Genomic DNA, 18480 nt, shown 5'->3' with positions numbered 1-18480 from the left:
TTATATGTGCATATCTTTCTCGAGAACCCTTAATACAGAACACTGATGATGGTACTCGTATGACCACCTTCTCAAGTGCCTTTAGGAACAAATAAAGATCCATCTTATGGTTCCAAAGATTGACAATACGGTAGCTGACACGCTATAGATAAATAAAGATACTAGAGACAAAGCTCAAGCATACAGGTTTTAAGCGTGGTCGACCACCACTTAACAACTATGATGAAAGAATAAAGTTTTTGCCCAACTTAAACAAAAATCAAAACTGGGGGCAAAAAAACGAAAAGAAACAGCGGAGTGCAGTATGCTAATACTAGTACTGTAGTTGATTAAGCGATAATGAAAATTAAGCTTATATGTAAGGAAATTAAACTCCCACTGGTTCCATCATTTTGATTAAGTTAATATGAATATTTTAGTTCAGTGTCAACTAAAAAGTTCCCCTAATCAATCTGAACAGTGGTGTTCAATCATTTTGATGTCAAGTAATGGCAAGAGCTCTTCTGTTTTTTAAGGGAGGTCAGGTGTCAACCAGAAAATCAAACAAAAATGTATAGAACAAGGAAGGAGAAACAACAAAATTCCATAAAAAAAAGCACTCACTTATGATTCAATCCTCTTTTTACAGAAAATATTGAAACTTAATTAATTATTTTGGATTCAATGCTCAAACCCGGATCAGGAAAACATAACATTATCATTCTCAAGAATGCAAAATTGCATACAAGTTAGGCTAACACTTCATAAGTACGAACAAAAACATGGTATCAAAATTCAGCAAAAATATATTTGAGGTGGAAGTTCAACTTAGGTAACACTAGAACCAGATCAAATTCACCTCGAAATTACTTTACCTCCCAACACCGGCTCGGTTAATATATGAATTTTCAATCAATCGATTATTGAAAGCAAACATATTTTGGGAAATATCATGCATTTAGGTTAGTCAATGTAAATCTAATTTCTAAACCCAATGTTACAATAATCCAGAGATCACCAGATTCACATAGAAAGAAATCTGAGAGACTCGATATTAGAAACCTAAATTGCTACCACCATCTTAAAGCAACAAAATGAGGAAGAAAACCAACCTGTAATTGATAATTTTCTAGCAAAATTAGGCAAGGCTGAGATCCAATCCTCTAATTCCTTCACCTGATAATGGAGACCAAAATTAAACGCCTTTGAGAATTTGGGAGACCAAAATTAAACGCCTTTGAGGATTTGCAGGTGTGGAAAGGAAGGGAAGAAAGATAATGGAGTTCTGCAGATGTGGTTTCAGAAGATTCAAGGAAATACCGAAATAGTTTAGGTTGCGGTTCCCATTTCATTTTGGTTCCAGGATGTAAGTTTCTCAGGTTCTAGAACTTAAATTGGTTCAAAACAAAAGATTTATTAAATATTAAAACTCTATTTTGCATTTTCTAAATTCAAAAATAAATTATTGTGTTACCTATGCCTAGATGTGTTACTAAGAAAAATGATAAAGAGTTATAAACATGGGGTTCATTTTAGCATACATCAAATTTTGGGTAGAAATAGTTATAACAGTGATTTAGTATAAAGTATGTTAGAAATGAATAACTAATAACATAACACCATGAATAGTTATTTAGTTTTTATGAATTAATTCCTAATTATGGTAACTATTTTTTAATTTGCTAACTCTTTATAAGGGTTACTAGAATCATAATGGATCATTTGAGTTAGCAAAATAAAACTAGTTAGGAAAGTCATTGTTAGAAAAACCTAGATTTGGTGTAGTGACCATACTGAATCGTTTGTTCTTCTGACTACTTGTTTCCGTAAATAAAAAAAAAATGGGGTGCTAAGCTTCGTTCAAGAGATGGAGCACAATTTTATTGCTTCTGCGGCTGAGTCCAAGAAGTGGATAAAGCCTCCAAACAAGTAAATCACTGCCGTCTATGAAAATAGAGTACTCTACAACCCTTAGATCAAATAATAAAAATGAAGTGGAACCCTAAACTAAACCGGCTGTGAACCTTATATAAGTAATGGTGTTGGTCTCATTCATCCCTCTATCAGCGCCTCCATCTTCTGAAATCAAACCCAAGAACACACAAACAACAGAAAGCTCCTTATTCTTTCAGCAGTAACAACAGAATCATGGGAGCAGAAGTTTCAATAGAGGGATCATCATCAACAACGAAGTATCATGGCACAATCATTTTTCTTCTCACATATTTTAAATCTTCTCCTCTCTCTCCTGAGATGAGGTTTGCTTGATCGTCTATTTATCTTTCTTAATACACCTTCTCAGGAGGTTTTCACGATCCTGGGGGAGGAAGAATAATAAAAAGAATGAACAACATAGGGATCTCCATTAGCATGTGGACTTTTTTGTGTGATGATTGTGGTAGTAGAGGTGAAAGTGAAGATGGATAGGAGACAGGTGGGGGTGATCGGCAAAAGCGGCAGCGGCAACGATGGGGGCAGTTGGATTGACGGGAAACTGTGATACTCATCGTTTCCTGTGATTTGTAAATATTTATGTGTAAGTTTAATCAATTATCAAGTAAAAAATAGTATTCCATAAGTTATTTTCTGGTAAGCCGTGAATTGAAATGTTGATATGACATAATTTTTTACCCACTTCAAGTAAGGGGTGGTAGAACATGTAAACTTATAAGATTCTCTTTCAAATGTTGATATGCCATCAATCTTCGTCGGCATTCCCATTTAAGATTAATAAAAAAAAACTCAAAACAAATTATCATAGAACCCTAATCAAACACATAATCATTTTGAGTGACATTTCACTGATCAATATAGAACAATCTTCATGGATCCGATCAGCTACAGTCTTGACTGGTGACGGGCCGGATCCTTGACTACAGTCACGGGACAAGACGCACTCGTTATCACATGATTCGTTACACTCCCCATTATAATCCTACAAATCAACCAAGAAGATCCCTAAAAACAATTCTTAATAGTAAATGAATTCATTTGTAATTACCCGTGGAATGTACCAAGTCCACGACTGCCCATGACCAAAGAATCAAGTTTCAAATCCTCAACTGCTTGACATATCTTGTCCCTTGCATCACCCCAATATATATATATATCTTTGCAACTATGGCCACCTTATTATCTTTCTGTCTAGATTTAATATCCAGTGTGTCAACAAGTTCAGCATCGCACTTCATACCATACTTTTTCATCACTTCCGATTCTCTAAATTCCGTCAATTGAATCAAAGCTACAATAACAATTAAAAATACCCGAAACAAGGTTAATCATAAAATATAGACAAATGGAATTTACCCTGTAATGTAGTTAAGTTTGCAGGGCTAATTCGTACAGTGTCCACATGAAGGATGATGTACCTTGTTACCTCTATAAACAGGACTAATATATTTCAGTGTGTCCTTAATAAGACGGTAATGGTGCATCTAAGTAGAACATGTAAAAATTCATAAGGTTCTTTATAATGTTGATATGACACGAGTCTTGAGCAAAAATGTTATAACTAAACCGACTTATGTGTAGTCTTGGTACTAATGCTTATAAGTTGGCAACTTCTAGTTTTGTTATACTTCTTAGAAAATCCAAGATTTTGTTGGCTGAGGCCTGGTTCTTGTACTGCAACTATTTTATGAGCTTATCCTCCAAGCTTGTAAAAATGACAAGATCTAGTGTTAATTTTCTTGAAGTATATTGGAATCCAATTCTATAGAAGAAATTTACCATTACTATTGGATAGCAGGGGTCATTCTTTTTTTATTTAGGATTTCACAACCTTTTTTCCTTCCGAAAAATAAAATTGAAGCCGAGACCCGACAATACAACAAGATAAAGCAACAAAAAGTTCAGGACTAACAACAAGCCAAGAGAACACTATTGCCAATTACTTAACAGTTAACAAGCTCTAAAACAAAAGTTGGTGGATGGAATAAACAATTTGTTGGCAACACAGAACAAACCTAAATATGGTCCGGTCCATCATATAATTCTTCACAACCGTTTGGATCAAGTAACAAAAAATGAAAACAGCAAATAAGAAGTGAACCCTAAACTAGACTGCTAGATCTATAACCTTATAAATAGCATAGTTTTCTTTTCCATATCCGCTTATTTCCGCCTCCATCTTCTGAAACAAACCCTAGCCCAAGAACATACCAACACCAGAAAGCTCCTTCTTCATCGCAGCATCAACAACAAAATCTCATAGAGCGATCATCATCCACAACAAAACATCTCCGCACTATGATTTCTCCTCTCAATTACCTTATATTTCCCACTCCTCCACTTAAAATGAAAGGGACTTCTAATATGTTTTGTCTTCATTAATTCTCAATTTAGTCTCGTTCTTCTAGAAAATGGAAAAACAATGAAGAACAGGAAGCAGTTTCTGTATTAGCTTGTTTTGTTAGCATGTAACACTGTAACAGTACAAAAGATCCACCCCCAATTGTATTTCTTAATCGTTTCTTGTGATTTATTATTACATTAAAAAATTTATTGTATAAGTTGAGTCAATTATCAAATAAAAACCATCAGTTTTTGTTGATTTGGCAAGCTGTGAATAGAAATGTTATTGTAACCCACAAATGTTAATGGTTGCTAATGGTTTGTAAGGAGTATTTGGAATGAGCTGGAGGTGTGAGATTCTTTCAAATATTGGTATGACATGATTCTTCAGCTAAAAATGTTATGAATATTTTAAAACGAACACATTCGATTATCATGACTAAAAAATCAAATTTCAAATCCTCAACTGCTTGGCATATGTTGTCCCTCGCATCACCCCAATATATCTTTGTAACTACGGTCACCTTACTATCTTCCTATCAAAAAATAAAGTTGATTATAACCAAATTACAAAAGCAGCGAATGCCCGAGACTCGACTATGCCGCAAAAGATAGCAAAATCAAGACTAACAATAATCCAAGAATTGATTTTCCACATCTCCTCCCACATGGTACATGACATTATACGACAACTACAAAAATTGCCAATGTTCAGCAACGTCTAGAACGCAAGTTGGTGGCTGGCACAAACAATTTGTTTGCAGCTACTAAGGCCATGCCAGTTTGATGAAGGATCAAAGATAGTATATGTTTTCTTCTTAATTGTATGCCTTTAAAATCCTCCACGTCGTTGATAGACACATATGTATGTCGCAAATACAGTCGGCCGTTGGATCAAGTAACAAATAAACCCTAAACCAAATGGTAGATCTATAAACCTTATAAATAGCGTAGTTTTCTTTTGCATCCCCTTATTTGCGCCTCCATCTTCTAAAACAAACCCTAACCCAAAGAACATAAACAACTCTTCATTCATCTCAGCAGCAGCAACAGAATAATGGCAGCAGTTGTGTTAATAGAGCGATCATCATCAAGAGCAAAATATCACCCAATGATCTTTCTTCTCAAATATCTTAAATCTTCCAATCCTACTCCTCCAATAGCACCAAATTGAGTTTCTTTGTAACGATCCTCTTCCCTTGCTTATCATCCAGGAAGGATGAAAGGAAAACAGAAAGGAAAACAAAGCTGAAGAACACGAAGAAGTTTTTTAAAAGATCCACGCTTAATTGTATTTCTTAATCATTTATTAGTTCTTTAAATTTCTATGTATAAGTTTAATCAATTATTTAATAGAAAACGAAAAATGATGAATTCTTCTTTCTTTCTTTTTTCTTATGTTTTTGTTTCTGTATTTAACCGTGCGTTAATTGTACATTCATCACAATTCAAAAATGAGAAAAATGAGAGAATCAAGAAAAGAAAAGAAAAGAAGGTAAGAAATGTTGTCAGCATATGGCCTCTAACAAATTTGGATCGCAAGTTCTTGCATTGTTCTTCTACAAAATCTATCTGTTTATTGTTCTTCTAGAAAATCTGTTTATTGTTCTATTATCTCTGGGTTTTTTATTTTCATAAATTTTTAGTTGGCTTTTTTGTTCATTTGTACCTACAGGGAATTCAATCCCAAGTTCTTGCATTTTCATTTTCATTGTCTTAATTCTATTCTTAATTCATTCTTTGGATTCTTCATGAATCCTGCTATATAGTCATGCATTGCTCTGTGTAACTGGTCAGGCAGAATGTTCTGTGTTCTTAGTTGTTTAACTGTTTTATGACATAGGAAATTTGGTTAAGTACAATTTTCCTTGCCGGAGACAGTGAAGAATTCTCATCCGACGATGAAAAAGAACATGAAATATGGCATAATCTCGATCGTAAGCATCAAGATGAAGTTTGCAATTGAAACTGCAAATATGTGGCAAGACTATCCATTCCTCCATTCCAAAATAAGATTTGGAAAGACTGTCCATTCCGTCCTTTGACTTCTTAAGTTCTCTTCAAGTCATCCTATTGCAACTTAGATGCAAGGAGAAAAACTAATGCATCCGATTATCTTGAATTTGATGTGGCAGTAAAACTAATGCAGGTATTCCGACATGTCCATCGGGATAACAAACCAGCACTGGCACTGTACAGAAAGATGGGATTTGACGTAATAATACTTTTGATCAATAACTGTCGGATGTCAATGAATCCGTTGATTATTCTTATTCCATAAACTCATATAAATAGTATTACAGGAAATCTGGGAGACTTCATTGCATATCGTATATTCTCCCAGATAAATAAGGTAACAGAATTATATTGTCTATTACACCCCCTTAGTCGTAACGGGAGAGGAGCACATGTTAAGACTAGAACGAAAACGAACAAACAATACCCGTGGAAGGCCCTTGGTGAAGATGTCTGCATATTGACTGTCAGAAGGAACGTGCAAAACATGAATCTCACCGATACGTACACGCTCTCGTACAAAATGAATATCAATCTCCACATGTTTAGTGCGTTGGTGCTGGACAGGATCCCCTGACATGTAAATTGCACTAGTGTTATCGCAGTAGACAACTGTGGCACGACGTAGAGGGATGTGAAGCTCGAGAAGTAAGTTGCGTAACCAAGTAGTCTCAGCAACGGCATTGGCAACTCCTCGGTATTCGGCTTCCGCACTGGAACGATATACAATAGCTTGTCGTTTGGATGACCAAGAAATCAGGTTGTCTCCAAGAAAGATGCAGTAGCCAGATGTCGACCGACGAGAGTCCGGCAACCCGCCCAGTCAGCATCAGAGTATGCAGTCAAGCCCGTGATAGGGGAAGCGGAGATAAATAAGCCGTGATCAAGAGTGCCTTGAAGATACCTGAGAATGCGCTTAATAGCTTGCATGTGTATCTCCCTGGGATCATGCATAAATAAACAAACCTGCTGCACAGCATATGAAATATCAGGGCGGGTGAACGTCAGGTATTGAAGAGCCCCGGCCAGACTTCTGTATAAAGTCGGATCCTCGAGTGGAGGGCCAGATGTAGTACTGAGCTTCGGTTGTGTATCAACAGGAGTAGTGACTGGGTTGCAGTTCGCCATCGATGCACGATCAATAATATCTTGTGCATATGAGGACTGTGATAGAAATAATCTTGAATCTGAGCGAGTCACAGTAATACCCAGAAATTGATGTAACACGCCAAGATCATTCATAGCAAATTCACATTTCATCAACCCAATGAAACGCTCTAAAAGTGCATCATTAGAAGCGGTTAAGACAATATCATCCATATATAGTAATAAGTATGCAGTGTCCGAACCAGAGTGATAGACAAAAAGTGACGGATCACAAACACTTCCACGAAAACCGCAACCAGTAATAAATTGTGCAAACCGCTGAAACCATGCTCGAGGGGCCTGTTTGAGGCCATAAAGAGACCTACGGAGGCGACAAACATAATCAGGATGAGCGGAATCAACAAAACCTGGTGGTTGATGCATATATACTGTTTCAGCCAGGTCACCGTGAAGAAAGGCATTTTTGACGTCTAGTTGACGAATGCCCCAAGAACGAGATGTTGCGATACTGAGTACAGTGCGTATAGTCGCTGGTTTAACAACTGGACTAAACGTCTCAAAGCAATCAACTCCAACCTGTTGAGATTTTCCATTGGCCACTAGTCGAGCCTTGTAACGTTGCAAAGTTCCGTCAGCGTGAAACTTGTGACGGAAAAGCCATATTGACCGAATGATATGAGCATTACTAGGGCGAGGAACCAGCTCCCAAGTGTTGGTCATAATCATAGCATTATATTCGTTCTGCATGGCAGCATTCCAGTTGGGGTCCCTAAGTGCATAAAAATGAGAACGGGGAAGAGGGGAAATGGGAATTGTGGATTGGACATGAAGATTGAGTTTTTGGATGGGACGGAAGATGCCCCGGGAGGCCCTGGTGGTTGGGCGAGATGCCGCTCGAAGCTGTGGGCAGGAAGGTGTGGCTGGATGAAGTGGGCAGGAAGAGACAGACACAGAGATGGGCTGAGTTTGGGAGGTTGTTGGAGCGTCGAGGGAGATGGGTTGTGAATTGGAAATGGGATGAGAAGATATGGGCTAAATAGAAATGGGCAGAGGAGAAGTGGGTTGAGTGGAAATAGGCTGAGTAGAAGTGGGCTGAGTGGAAGTGGGTTGAGTAGAAATGGGCTGAGAGGGATAAGCTAGCCTGCGGTGTGGAGGAGTGTACAAGGGCGAAGGAGATGGGCCTTGTTCAGGAGGTGGAGCGGAAGTGAGCGTGGGTACAGGCTCAACAGAATTTGAAGGCACAGGTGATGGATAGGTGGAGGAATCTAGAAATGAATAGAGAGGATAGGTTTGTGGGTTGTGAGTATGGGAAGAGCCTGGACAAGAGGAAATAGAAAAGGGGAATACGTTCTCATCAAACGTGACATGTCTCGAAATAATGATTTTGTTTGTGGAAATGTCAAGACAACGATAACCACGATGATTGGGTGGAAAACCAAGAAAAACACACCTAGTGGAGCGAGGAGCAAGTTTGTGTGGTGTGGTGGAGGAGAGATTAGGGTAGCAAAGACAACCAAAAATGCGAAGATGAGTATATGTGGGTTGGCGTCTATATAAGATGGACATTGGGGATTTGAAATTGAGAAGTCTAGTAGGAAGAATGTTGTGGAGGTAGATAGCCATAAGAAGAGAATAAACCCAATATTTGGGAGGAACGGAGGCATGAGACATTAGAGTACGAGTGATATCATTGATCCGGCGAATCATGCGTTCAGCCTTACCATTTTGAGATGATGTGTGAGGACACGAGAAGCGAAAAACCAGGCCGTTTTTACTAGCAAAGTTGTGAAAAGTGGAATTGTCAAATTCGCGACCCATGTCGCATTGGAATGATTTAATTTGGCGTTTGAATTGAGTTTGAACAAAAGATCAAAAATTTGGTGAAGACTTGGGATTTTAATTTTAGTGGAAAAACCCATAAATAATTGGTGAAATCATCCAAAAATAGAAGATAATAACGAAATCCCGTATCTATATTCAACGGAGACGTCCATAAATCACTATGAATTATATCAAAAGGAGCAATACTAGTAGACTGAGAGTCATAAAAGGGAAGACGAACATGTTTGCTAATTTGACAAGAATGACAAAGATTGGGAGAATTATCCTTATTACATTGAATAAAAGATTTTGTGCGTAAAGCATCGAGGACAGCTTTGCCAGGGTGGCCGAGGCGACTATGCCAAACGGTAGGTGAGCATACGGCAAGTGAATATTGGTGAGGTGGTGGCGAAAAAGAGGATTGCACGGCGGAGGTGGTGATGGGATAGAGCTCCCCAGAACTATCACATCGGAGAATAGTCTTCCTCGAACTCAAGTCCTTCACAGAAAAACCATAAGAATCAAATTCAACAGACACATGATTATCAGTGGTAAATATTCGAACAAAGATTAAGTTTTTGATGATGGAAGGAACGACAAGGGTGTCGTTGAGGTGAAGGGTGTGAGTTGGAAGATTTATGTACTTAGAGCCACTAGCAGTTACCGGAATGCTATTTCCATTTCCCACCAAGATAGAACGAACATTACTAGAATTAAAAACTTTTTGTAATGTACCTGGATCCGAGGTGATGTGTGAGGTTGCTCCGGTGTCCATATAGAAATCATCATCGGGTGTCCGAATGCTCATAAAGCTGTAGGCTTCGGCGATATCTGACGGTTGTAGATAGTCTGTGGTCGGAACAATGTAGGCTTGTGGTGATCGGCCGGCTGTTGGATGGCGGCCACGACCCCGTCCTCTACCACGGTTCTGGAGGCCTCATCCGCGGTTGGAAGGTGGAGCAGCATTCCAGGGAGAAGCCCAGTAGGGAGTAGCCGGATATGGGCCAGGTGCAGCAGCGTTCCAGGGAGAAGCCCAGTGTGGGTAAGGAGGAAATGGGCTTGCTGGGTTGGGCAGTAGTGGGCTTCTGTTCGATCCAGTAGTGGGCTGCTGGTGAGAAAGCAGTGGGCCTGTTGGGTTGGGAAGCAACGGCGCTGTGCGATCCAGGGAGTGAGGTGATTGTTCTGTAGAGAAGAACGGACTTTGTTGATGACGTTGTGCAGCAACAGGAAGGTGATGGGAGGTGTGCGGTGTTCCGGCAGCAAGGGCAGCATGAGTGTTTGATGTGGATTGATGTTCACGGCGAATCTCTTCAGTGCGTAGTTGAGATCGAGCAGTGTCAAACGATGGCATCGATTTTTGAATGAAGGAGGCAACAGTATTATATTCCTCCGGAAGTCCATTGACAAGCTGGATAACTAGTCGTTTTTCATCCATTGAAAACTCGAGGTCACTCAATCGATTGGAGAGTGCCTGTAGCTTATCACAATAATCATCAACGTTGTTACAGTCAATAAATTTTAGACTTACAAACTTACTTTCAAGGCTGGCAGCGCGGTTTCCTTTGTTGTCTTGGAAGAGACGTTTGAGATGATTCCATAAATCCTTCGCAGTTTTTCCAGTTTTGAGAACAGTCAGCATCAGATCTTTGGTCATGGTGGAGAACATCCATTGACGACATAGGGCGTCAAGTTGTAGAATGGTGGCAGCGTGAAGATCTGGTGTGGGAGAAGAACTATCAATAAGAAAAAGGAGGTTGTGCGCTTGAAGATGAAGTTGAAATAGGAGAACCCATGAAGAGTATTCGTCTTGTTTGATATCTAGTGTAACAGGGATCAAAACTTTGATGTTGGAAACGGCGAAAGCCGGATGTATGGTGTTTTTATTACTCGGTATGGATCGATTATTTGCCATTGATGATTATTGGTGTTTTTGGTGTTTTTAGAGGAAGAAGAAGGAGGACCGGTTTTGGCCTCGTGATACCATGTCGGATGTCAATGAATCCGTTGATTATTCTTATTCAATAAACTCATATAAATAGTATTACAGGAAATCTGGGAGACTTCATTGCATATCGTATATTCTCCCAGATAAATAAGGTAACAGAATTATATTGTCTATTAATAACAATCAGCTGGTCCTGACATGAAAAAAATCTCTTGCAGAGGGCGAGTCCTCATCTGGAAGAACAGAACCTATATGCATGCAGTATAAATCTGTAGTAAAATAGAAAGCACAAGTGCAGAACTATAGCGTATCAAATTTCTAAGGTGAACTTAGTTGTATGAAACTGTTAGGCAATGTTGGGGTGCATAGATTACTGGTGTGGGAATGATCAACTCTTTGAATTGTAATGACTTTGGAACATGTATGTATAATTCGTTCTCCTTTCTAAAAGGGTTCTCAGTGTACTCTGGAGAAGAGAGTCGACTGCCAGATTCCCAAAAGAGGCAAAGCTAAGCTCCCCATGCTAGACCTAGACAGCTGTGCCGGGCTCACCTCATTTCAAACCAGCCCGCCTATCCTTGAGGGCTTGAACTAGTATAAAAGCTAATGGTTTAGGAACTACTGAATTCACTTTCAAATAAGTAAAAAAGACTTTACCATGGAAAAACCTAACCCATTCGCAGTAAGATATAGACTCGTGACTGTTTTCATTGTCGTCTATCAAACACACATATGGTCAGTGATAGAATACTCTGCAGCCGTTGGATCAAATGAAGTGAACCCTAAACTAAAAGGGGCGGATCTGTGAACCTTATAAGTAGTAGCTTTGGTTTCATTTATCCCATTATTAGCGCCTCCGTCTTCTTTTGAAATGAAACCCTAACCCAAGAACACAAACAACAAAAACTTCCTCCTCCATCACAGCAACAACGTAATCATGGCAGCAGATGTGTCAATAGAGCATCACAGGAAACATCTTAGCGTAATGATTTCTCCTCTTAAGTATCTTAAATTTTACCCTCCCTCTTTGCAGTAATAGGAGCTTGCTTTTCTTTTTATCTTTCTTTGGACCTTATCAGATGGAAGCAGTTTTGAATAGTAAAAAGAGCGAACAAGAGGAAGAAGTTTTGAATTTATAATAGCTGTACAAAAGATCCACCTCTTGATTGTATTTCTCTATAATTTCTTGGGATTTATTAGTACTTTAAATTTTTATGTAAAAGTTTAATCAATTATCAAATAAAAACTAAAAAGCCGTGCTTTTTTAATTTTATTTCATTGTAGTAAACTGGGAATTGAAATGTTGTTTTTCTGTATTCAGTAGTATGTACCTCCATTACAATGCAAGAGCAAACAGATGCTCATATAGCACCACTAATGTTGTCAACAAATGGCCTATAACCAATTTCGTACGATTGCATGACTTTGATAATTAAGTCTGCCCAAACAATTGAAGAAGAATTTCAATTGTTTGAACTGTGATCATGTTTCATTAACTGCTATTATATGCTTGTTGGAATTAATGCATTTTCTAAAAATTACCTAGGTAGTAAAACAATAAGAGATGAGTCTAGAATTTACTAGTTAGTGGTTAGTGTGAAGTCAGTAAAAGAGTCTTGTAATATCTGGTGAAAGAAAAAGAAGAGTGTAGAAGAGTCTTGTAATATCTTGGTCAAAGATGGTTATCAGTGTGAACTAAGATAAAATAGTCAGAGAGAAAAGAAAGTTGTAGAAAACACTAGAGTTGTCTAAGGTCGGCTATACTGCCTACATGTATGGGTACTTGTACTACTCAGTTTGAAAGAGAGAGAAATGAAAAATAAAAAATGTTAGTGAATGAATATACAAGATAAGTTCAGAGAAGTGAGTGAATAACAAAAGAATATTTGAGAGGGTAACTCAGAAAATACTAATAACAAGAGTTCAAAAAACAACAAAATTACAGCTCCTACAAATATCCAACAGTGGTATTAGAGCTTCGTTCGATTGAAGTTGGGAGATAACTTCCGCTTGCAATCATGTCGACAAGTAGCAGCTCAAATCAATCAGTAGCTGTGCCAATTTTTTCTGGAGAGAATTACGATTTCTGGAGTGTCAAAATGAAAACGTACTTCCTATCTCAAGACTTATGGGACGTTGTCGAAAGCGGTGTAACAATGACTGAAACTACAGCAACCACTCCGGAGCAACAAAAGAAACTGAAGAACATGAAATTGAATGATCACAAAGCCTTGTACACCATTCAGATGGCACTAGATGACACAATTTTTCCGCGAATTATGGGAGCTACAACAGCAAAAGAGGCATGGGTTTTGCTGAAGAATGAGTTTCAAGGAAACGAAAAGGTACGACCAGTTAAATTACAATCACTAAGAAGAGATTTAGAGAACATTAAAATGAAAGATTCAGAAGCTCCAAAAGATTACTACTCGAGAGTAAAGGAGATAGTCAATCAAATGAAAAGCTATGGAGAAAACATTGGTGATAATAAGTTGGTGGAAAAAATTCTGATTAGCCTCGCCGACAAATATGACTCGATAGTCACTGCAATTGAAGAGTCGAAAGATATCGCAACTCTTTCGGCGACGGAGCTTATGGGTTCGCTTGAAGCCTATGAACAAAGGTTAAGCAGGCGTAATGAAACTCCAATCGAGATTGCATTTCAGTCTAAATTGAGTATGAATACTCGAAGCTACAGAGACAAATGTGAAGACAAAAATATTTCTAAAGAATGAGAAGACAGCTGCAGGGAGGAAAGATGGAGGAAAGATAATCCACCATGTAGATTTTGTAAGAAGACAAACCATTTAGAGAAAGATTGTTGGTTTGATGAAAGCAAGCCCCAATGTTACAATCGTCGACATGGACATCTCGCAAAAGAATGTCGTTTTAAAAAAAACAATCAAGCTAATTTTCATGAAGCTGAAAAGGAGGAGGAGCAAATGTTTTATTCCCATCAAACAACAGTGGAAGAGAAAAAGAAGCTTGGTATATTGATAGCGGTTGCAGCAATCACATGACGGGAGACGAAAGCATTTTCCGCGACATAGATACGTCTATGAAGACTCTAATTAGGCTGGGAAATGACGACTTGGTTGAGGCGAAAGGAAAAGGTACGATATATATCCAAACTAGAAAAGGTATGCGACTTATCAAAGATATTTTTCTAGTTCCCAATCTAAAATCCAATCTGTTAAGTGTTGGTCAGATGGTAGAAAATGGGTATGCACTATACTTTGATAATGGAATGTGTTTCATATATGATAAGAAAAACAAGCACCAGGTCATTGCCAAAGTAGAAGTAAAACAAAGGAATTTTCCAATCTACTGGAATTATGTACACAATGCAGCTATGAAGGCAGAAGTTGATAAAGGCTCGCAATTTCGATTACTAAATCTGCGACAAAAACAGGTTCCAACAAAAGAAAGTGGAGGTTGTAAACAGTCCAAGACAGTTCCAAGGTACAAGAAAGTTTGGAGAGAAAAATCAAGAACAAGCACAATCGAAACATGCGGCTTTGCAGTGCTAAGGAAAGACAACAAAGAAAACGATGTGCAGCAGCAAAAATTGCAGCGGCTCATTAGAAAAGAAGAAAAGAGAAAATGCATTAAGGAGGAGTGTTGGAATTAATGCATTTTCTAAAAATTACCTAGGTAGTAAAACAATAAGAGATGAGTCTGGAATTTACTAGTTAGTGGTTAGTATGAAGTCAGTAAAAGAGTCTTGTAATATCTGGTGAAAGAAAAAGAAGAGTTTAGAAGATTCTTGTAATATCTTGGTCAAAGATGGTTATTAGTGTGAACTAAGATAAAATAGTCAGAGAGAAAAGAAAGTTGTAGAAAACACTAGAGTTGTCTAAGGTCGGCTATACTGCCTATATGTATGGGTACTTGTACTACTCAGTTTGAAAGAGAGAGAAATAAAAAAGAAAAATGTCAGTGAATGAAAATACAAGACAAGTTCATAGAAGTGAGTGAATAACAAAAGAATATTTGAGAGGGTAACTCAGAAAATACTAATAACAAGAATTCACTTGTTGACGTTTTCTCTTAGGAATTTTGGTTCATAGGCTTTCGAAGGCTTAATTCTTGTGCATAGGCCGTTCAGGGTGTTGAAGGTTTTCCTTTTAATCTTTCTTAGTTACTCTTGATGATCAAATGACACTGAGAAGGTTAAGAATTTCTGTGTAGCAGTATTTGACCTCAGGCATGAGTGTCAGTTTCCCAAAGAGCTCGAAGGTGTTGAAATGAAGAATTAATAGATTGCTAGTTGTTACTCAACATGGGTTCCGCATTCTATGCCGGGATGAGCTGTTTGAGTTGCTCATATCCTAACCCACCTGATATTCTATTGTGATCTGTCTTTAACTGGTGGTAGTTTTTCTGTTTAGATGCTCTCCAAGTTGTCTGACATGTTCTGAAGCCTGGAAAACGAGCAAAAGCCACAAGTTCTTAATGCAGCACATAACTTGTTCTACTCACAAATAAGAATTACTATGGCTGACTTGAAATTAATTCCGAGTAAAGACGGATGCTATAGAATGTTTGTCCCCAGTTATAAGGGCTGCAGTATCTTTAAAATCCGCCACTCTACAGCCGTTAGATTTTTTAAGAAGTCTAATCTAAAAGGGCAGCTATGTAAACCTTATAAGTATAACAGTTTTCATTTCTTCAACCTTATAAGTAGAATAGCTATGATTGTATTTCTTCTTGATCATTTCTTGTGATTTACATCAAATTTATGTACAAGTTTAATCAGTAATCAAACTAATACTAGAAATCAATTGATTTTTTGTTTGTTGGTAAGCTGTGAATTCCAACGTTGTTTTCTGCATACAGTTGTGTGTTGGGTGTGTATCCTAGATTAACATGAAGGGTATTCGATGTTTGATCCAGAAATTAGGATCTTTGTTGCATCCATGTGCAATGATGTGATTGTCAACGCTTGAAATTTACCACTAGTACTATTTGGATATGCAGAGAGGTCATTCTTTTTTTTAACCTAGTCTTTTAGTTGATTGTCAATGCTTGAAATTATTTCTACTGCATTCAAACCTCTAAGACTAGCCTTCGTATTTACAAATTTTGTGTACTGACCCGTCATAGATCGAAGCATAATCTAGCGCGTAAAAGGAGCAATGAACAGAAAAACATCCTCCCATTGGAACAATAATGGATTTCGCAACCTTTTTTCTTACAAAATTGATTATAATTACAACAGCAGCAGCGGATGCCGAGAGTCGACTATGCCACAAGAGAAAGCAAAAAGGAGTTCAAGACTAACAATAAGCCAAGAATTGATTTTCCACATCTCCTCCCTCATTGGTACATTACATTATACAACAACTACAGAAATTTGCCAATGTTTAGCAAGGTCTAGAACGGAAGTTGGTGACATTGGTGACTGGAACAAACAATCTATTCGCAGCTACAAAGGCCATGCCAGTTTGATGAAGGATCAAAGATCGTATATGTTGTTCCCAATTGTATGCCATTAAAATCCTCCTCGCCGTCGATAGACAGACACATATGTAGGTCGCAAATACTGTCAGCCGTTAGATTAAATAACAAGTGAACCCTAAACAAAATGTAGATCTATAAGCCTTATAAGTAGCGTAGTTTTCTTTTGCATCCCCTTATTTCCGCCTCCATCTTCTTAAACAAATCCTAACTCAAAAACTCAAAAGAACATCAACAATTCTTTATTCATCTCAGCAGGAGCAACATAATCATGGCAGCAGATGTGTTAAGAGCAAGTCTTATGGTTGAATCCATCCATCTTCCATCTTCCACCCCACCTCAGCACTTGGAACTGTGGATAGAAGCGCAAGTGTAATGGTGGAATATTAGAAACGCTATTCTTAATGGAGCTAAAACAACGCAATTAAGAATGGAGCTAAAAAAACGCAATTAAGAATGGAGCTTTTTTTTCAGCGTTAGATTTCAACAACTCATTTTAAATCTACGGATAAAAAAAACCGCAATTCTTAATGGCGTTTTTTTAGCGTCAATCTTATTTGCGTTTAGCGCTATTCTTATTGACGTTTAGATGGATTCCACGAACCCATCCACCAAACCATGGAACCCTCCTTGGATTTTTTGTGGAAAGCCCCAACTTGGAAGCCACTAGACTAGACATTCCATGGTTTTTCGACACTTGGAATAGTGTGGATTCCACCATAAGACTTGCTCTAATAGAGCGATCATCATCAACAGTAAAATATCTCCGCACAATGATTTTTCCTATAAGTATCTTAAATCTGCCAATTCGTCTCCTCCAAGAGCAGTTGAATTCCTTTCTAAGGATCTCTTAACTTGCCTATCATCAGGGACAGAAGAAAGGAAAACACAAAGGAAAACAAAGCTGAAGAAAATGAAGAAGTTTTGTAATTGTTTGTTTTACAAGAATGTAACCGTAAAAAAGATCCATTGGTACTTTATATTTCATTTGTAAAAAAAAAAAACCATTAGTAATTGAAGAGAATAAAAAAGATCCACGCATAATTTTATTTCTTAATCATTTACTGTGATCTATTAGTAAATTAAATTTTTATGTATAATTTAAATAAAAAATAAAAATCGATCTCTTCTTTTTAAAATTCACTCTCAAGTTCTTGCATTTTCACTGTCTTAATTCTATTCTGAATTCATTCTTTGGATTCTTAATGAATCTTGCTATATAATCGTGCATTTCTCTTTGAAACTGATCAGCCAGAATGTCTTGTGTTCTTAGTTGCTTAATTGTTTATATGCTATAGGAAATTTGGTTCAGTGAAGAAGAATCGATAATTCAGAAAAAAATAAACATGATGGTGTCAGAGAAGCCAAACTTGATGAAGAGTTTTGGGTGATTAAGAAAAATCCTGCTTAATTTGTGTTTTCGAACTAGATTTTGAAGGTGGGTTTAATTTGGGTTGTTTTTTGAGCAGGCATCGTCAGCATGGTTGAAAGCAGGACTTTATGAAGATCCATCACACGACCAGTCAGTTGGGTTTCCGAGATGAATTTGAAAAAATGAATATAAACATGTGGACACTATAGTCTATAGTGGAGTGGTACATTTTCAAAGCATTTTACTGTCAAGAACTAAGAACTATTGTCCATTTCCTAGGAGGATCAAATGGGCAGAATCTTGAAAGTAAAATTGTAAGAAATTGGTCTACTTCTTAGAATTTTTACATGACAGTGCTAGAGCTCAGGGCCAAGATCAAGGCAGGGATCCTTGGGATCTATTGGGCTGGAATAAGACTGCAGCGCCATCAAATTCTTAACCAATCCACCAAAATGTTTTTGCAGGTCAGTGGTGAATAGTTTGG

General features: G+C 37.8%; 1 protein-coding gene across 1 annotated transcript; it reads right to left on the bottom strand.

Moving 5' to 3' along the window:
- Nucleotides 1–8430: 8430 nt before the first annotated feature.
- LOC113296569 (extensin-like) lies at nucleotides 8431–10027 on the bottom strand. The gene is made up of 3 exons (XM_026544868.1): nucleotides 9884–10027; nucleotides 9514–9718; nucleotides 8431–8714 (listed from the first exon to the last, which is right to left on the bottom strand). The coding sequence occupies exons 1-3, from the start codon at nucleotides 10025–10027 to the stop codon at nucleotides 8431–8433; spliced, it is 633 nt and encodes a 210-aa protein (XP_026400653.1).
- Nucleotides 10028–18480: the final 8453 nt, after the last annotated feature.

The sequence above is a fragment of the Papaver somniferum genome, chromosome 7 (assembly GCF_003573695.1).
Source record: "Papaver somniferum cultivar HN1 chromosome 7, ASM357369v1, whole genome shotgun sequence".
NCBI classification, from domain to species: domain Eukaryota; kingdom Viridiplantae; phylum Streptophyta; class Magnoliopsida; order Ranunculales; family Papaveraceae; genus Papaver; species Papaver somniferum.
The sequence above is the reverse complement of the archived record's forward strand: the minus strand, read 5'-3'. Positions and strand labels throughout refer to the sequence as shown.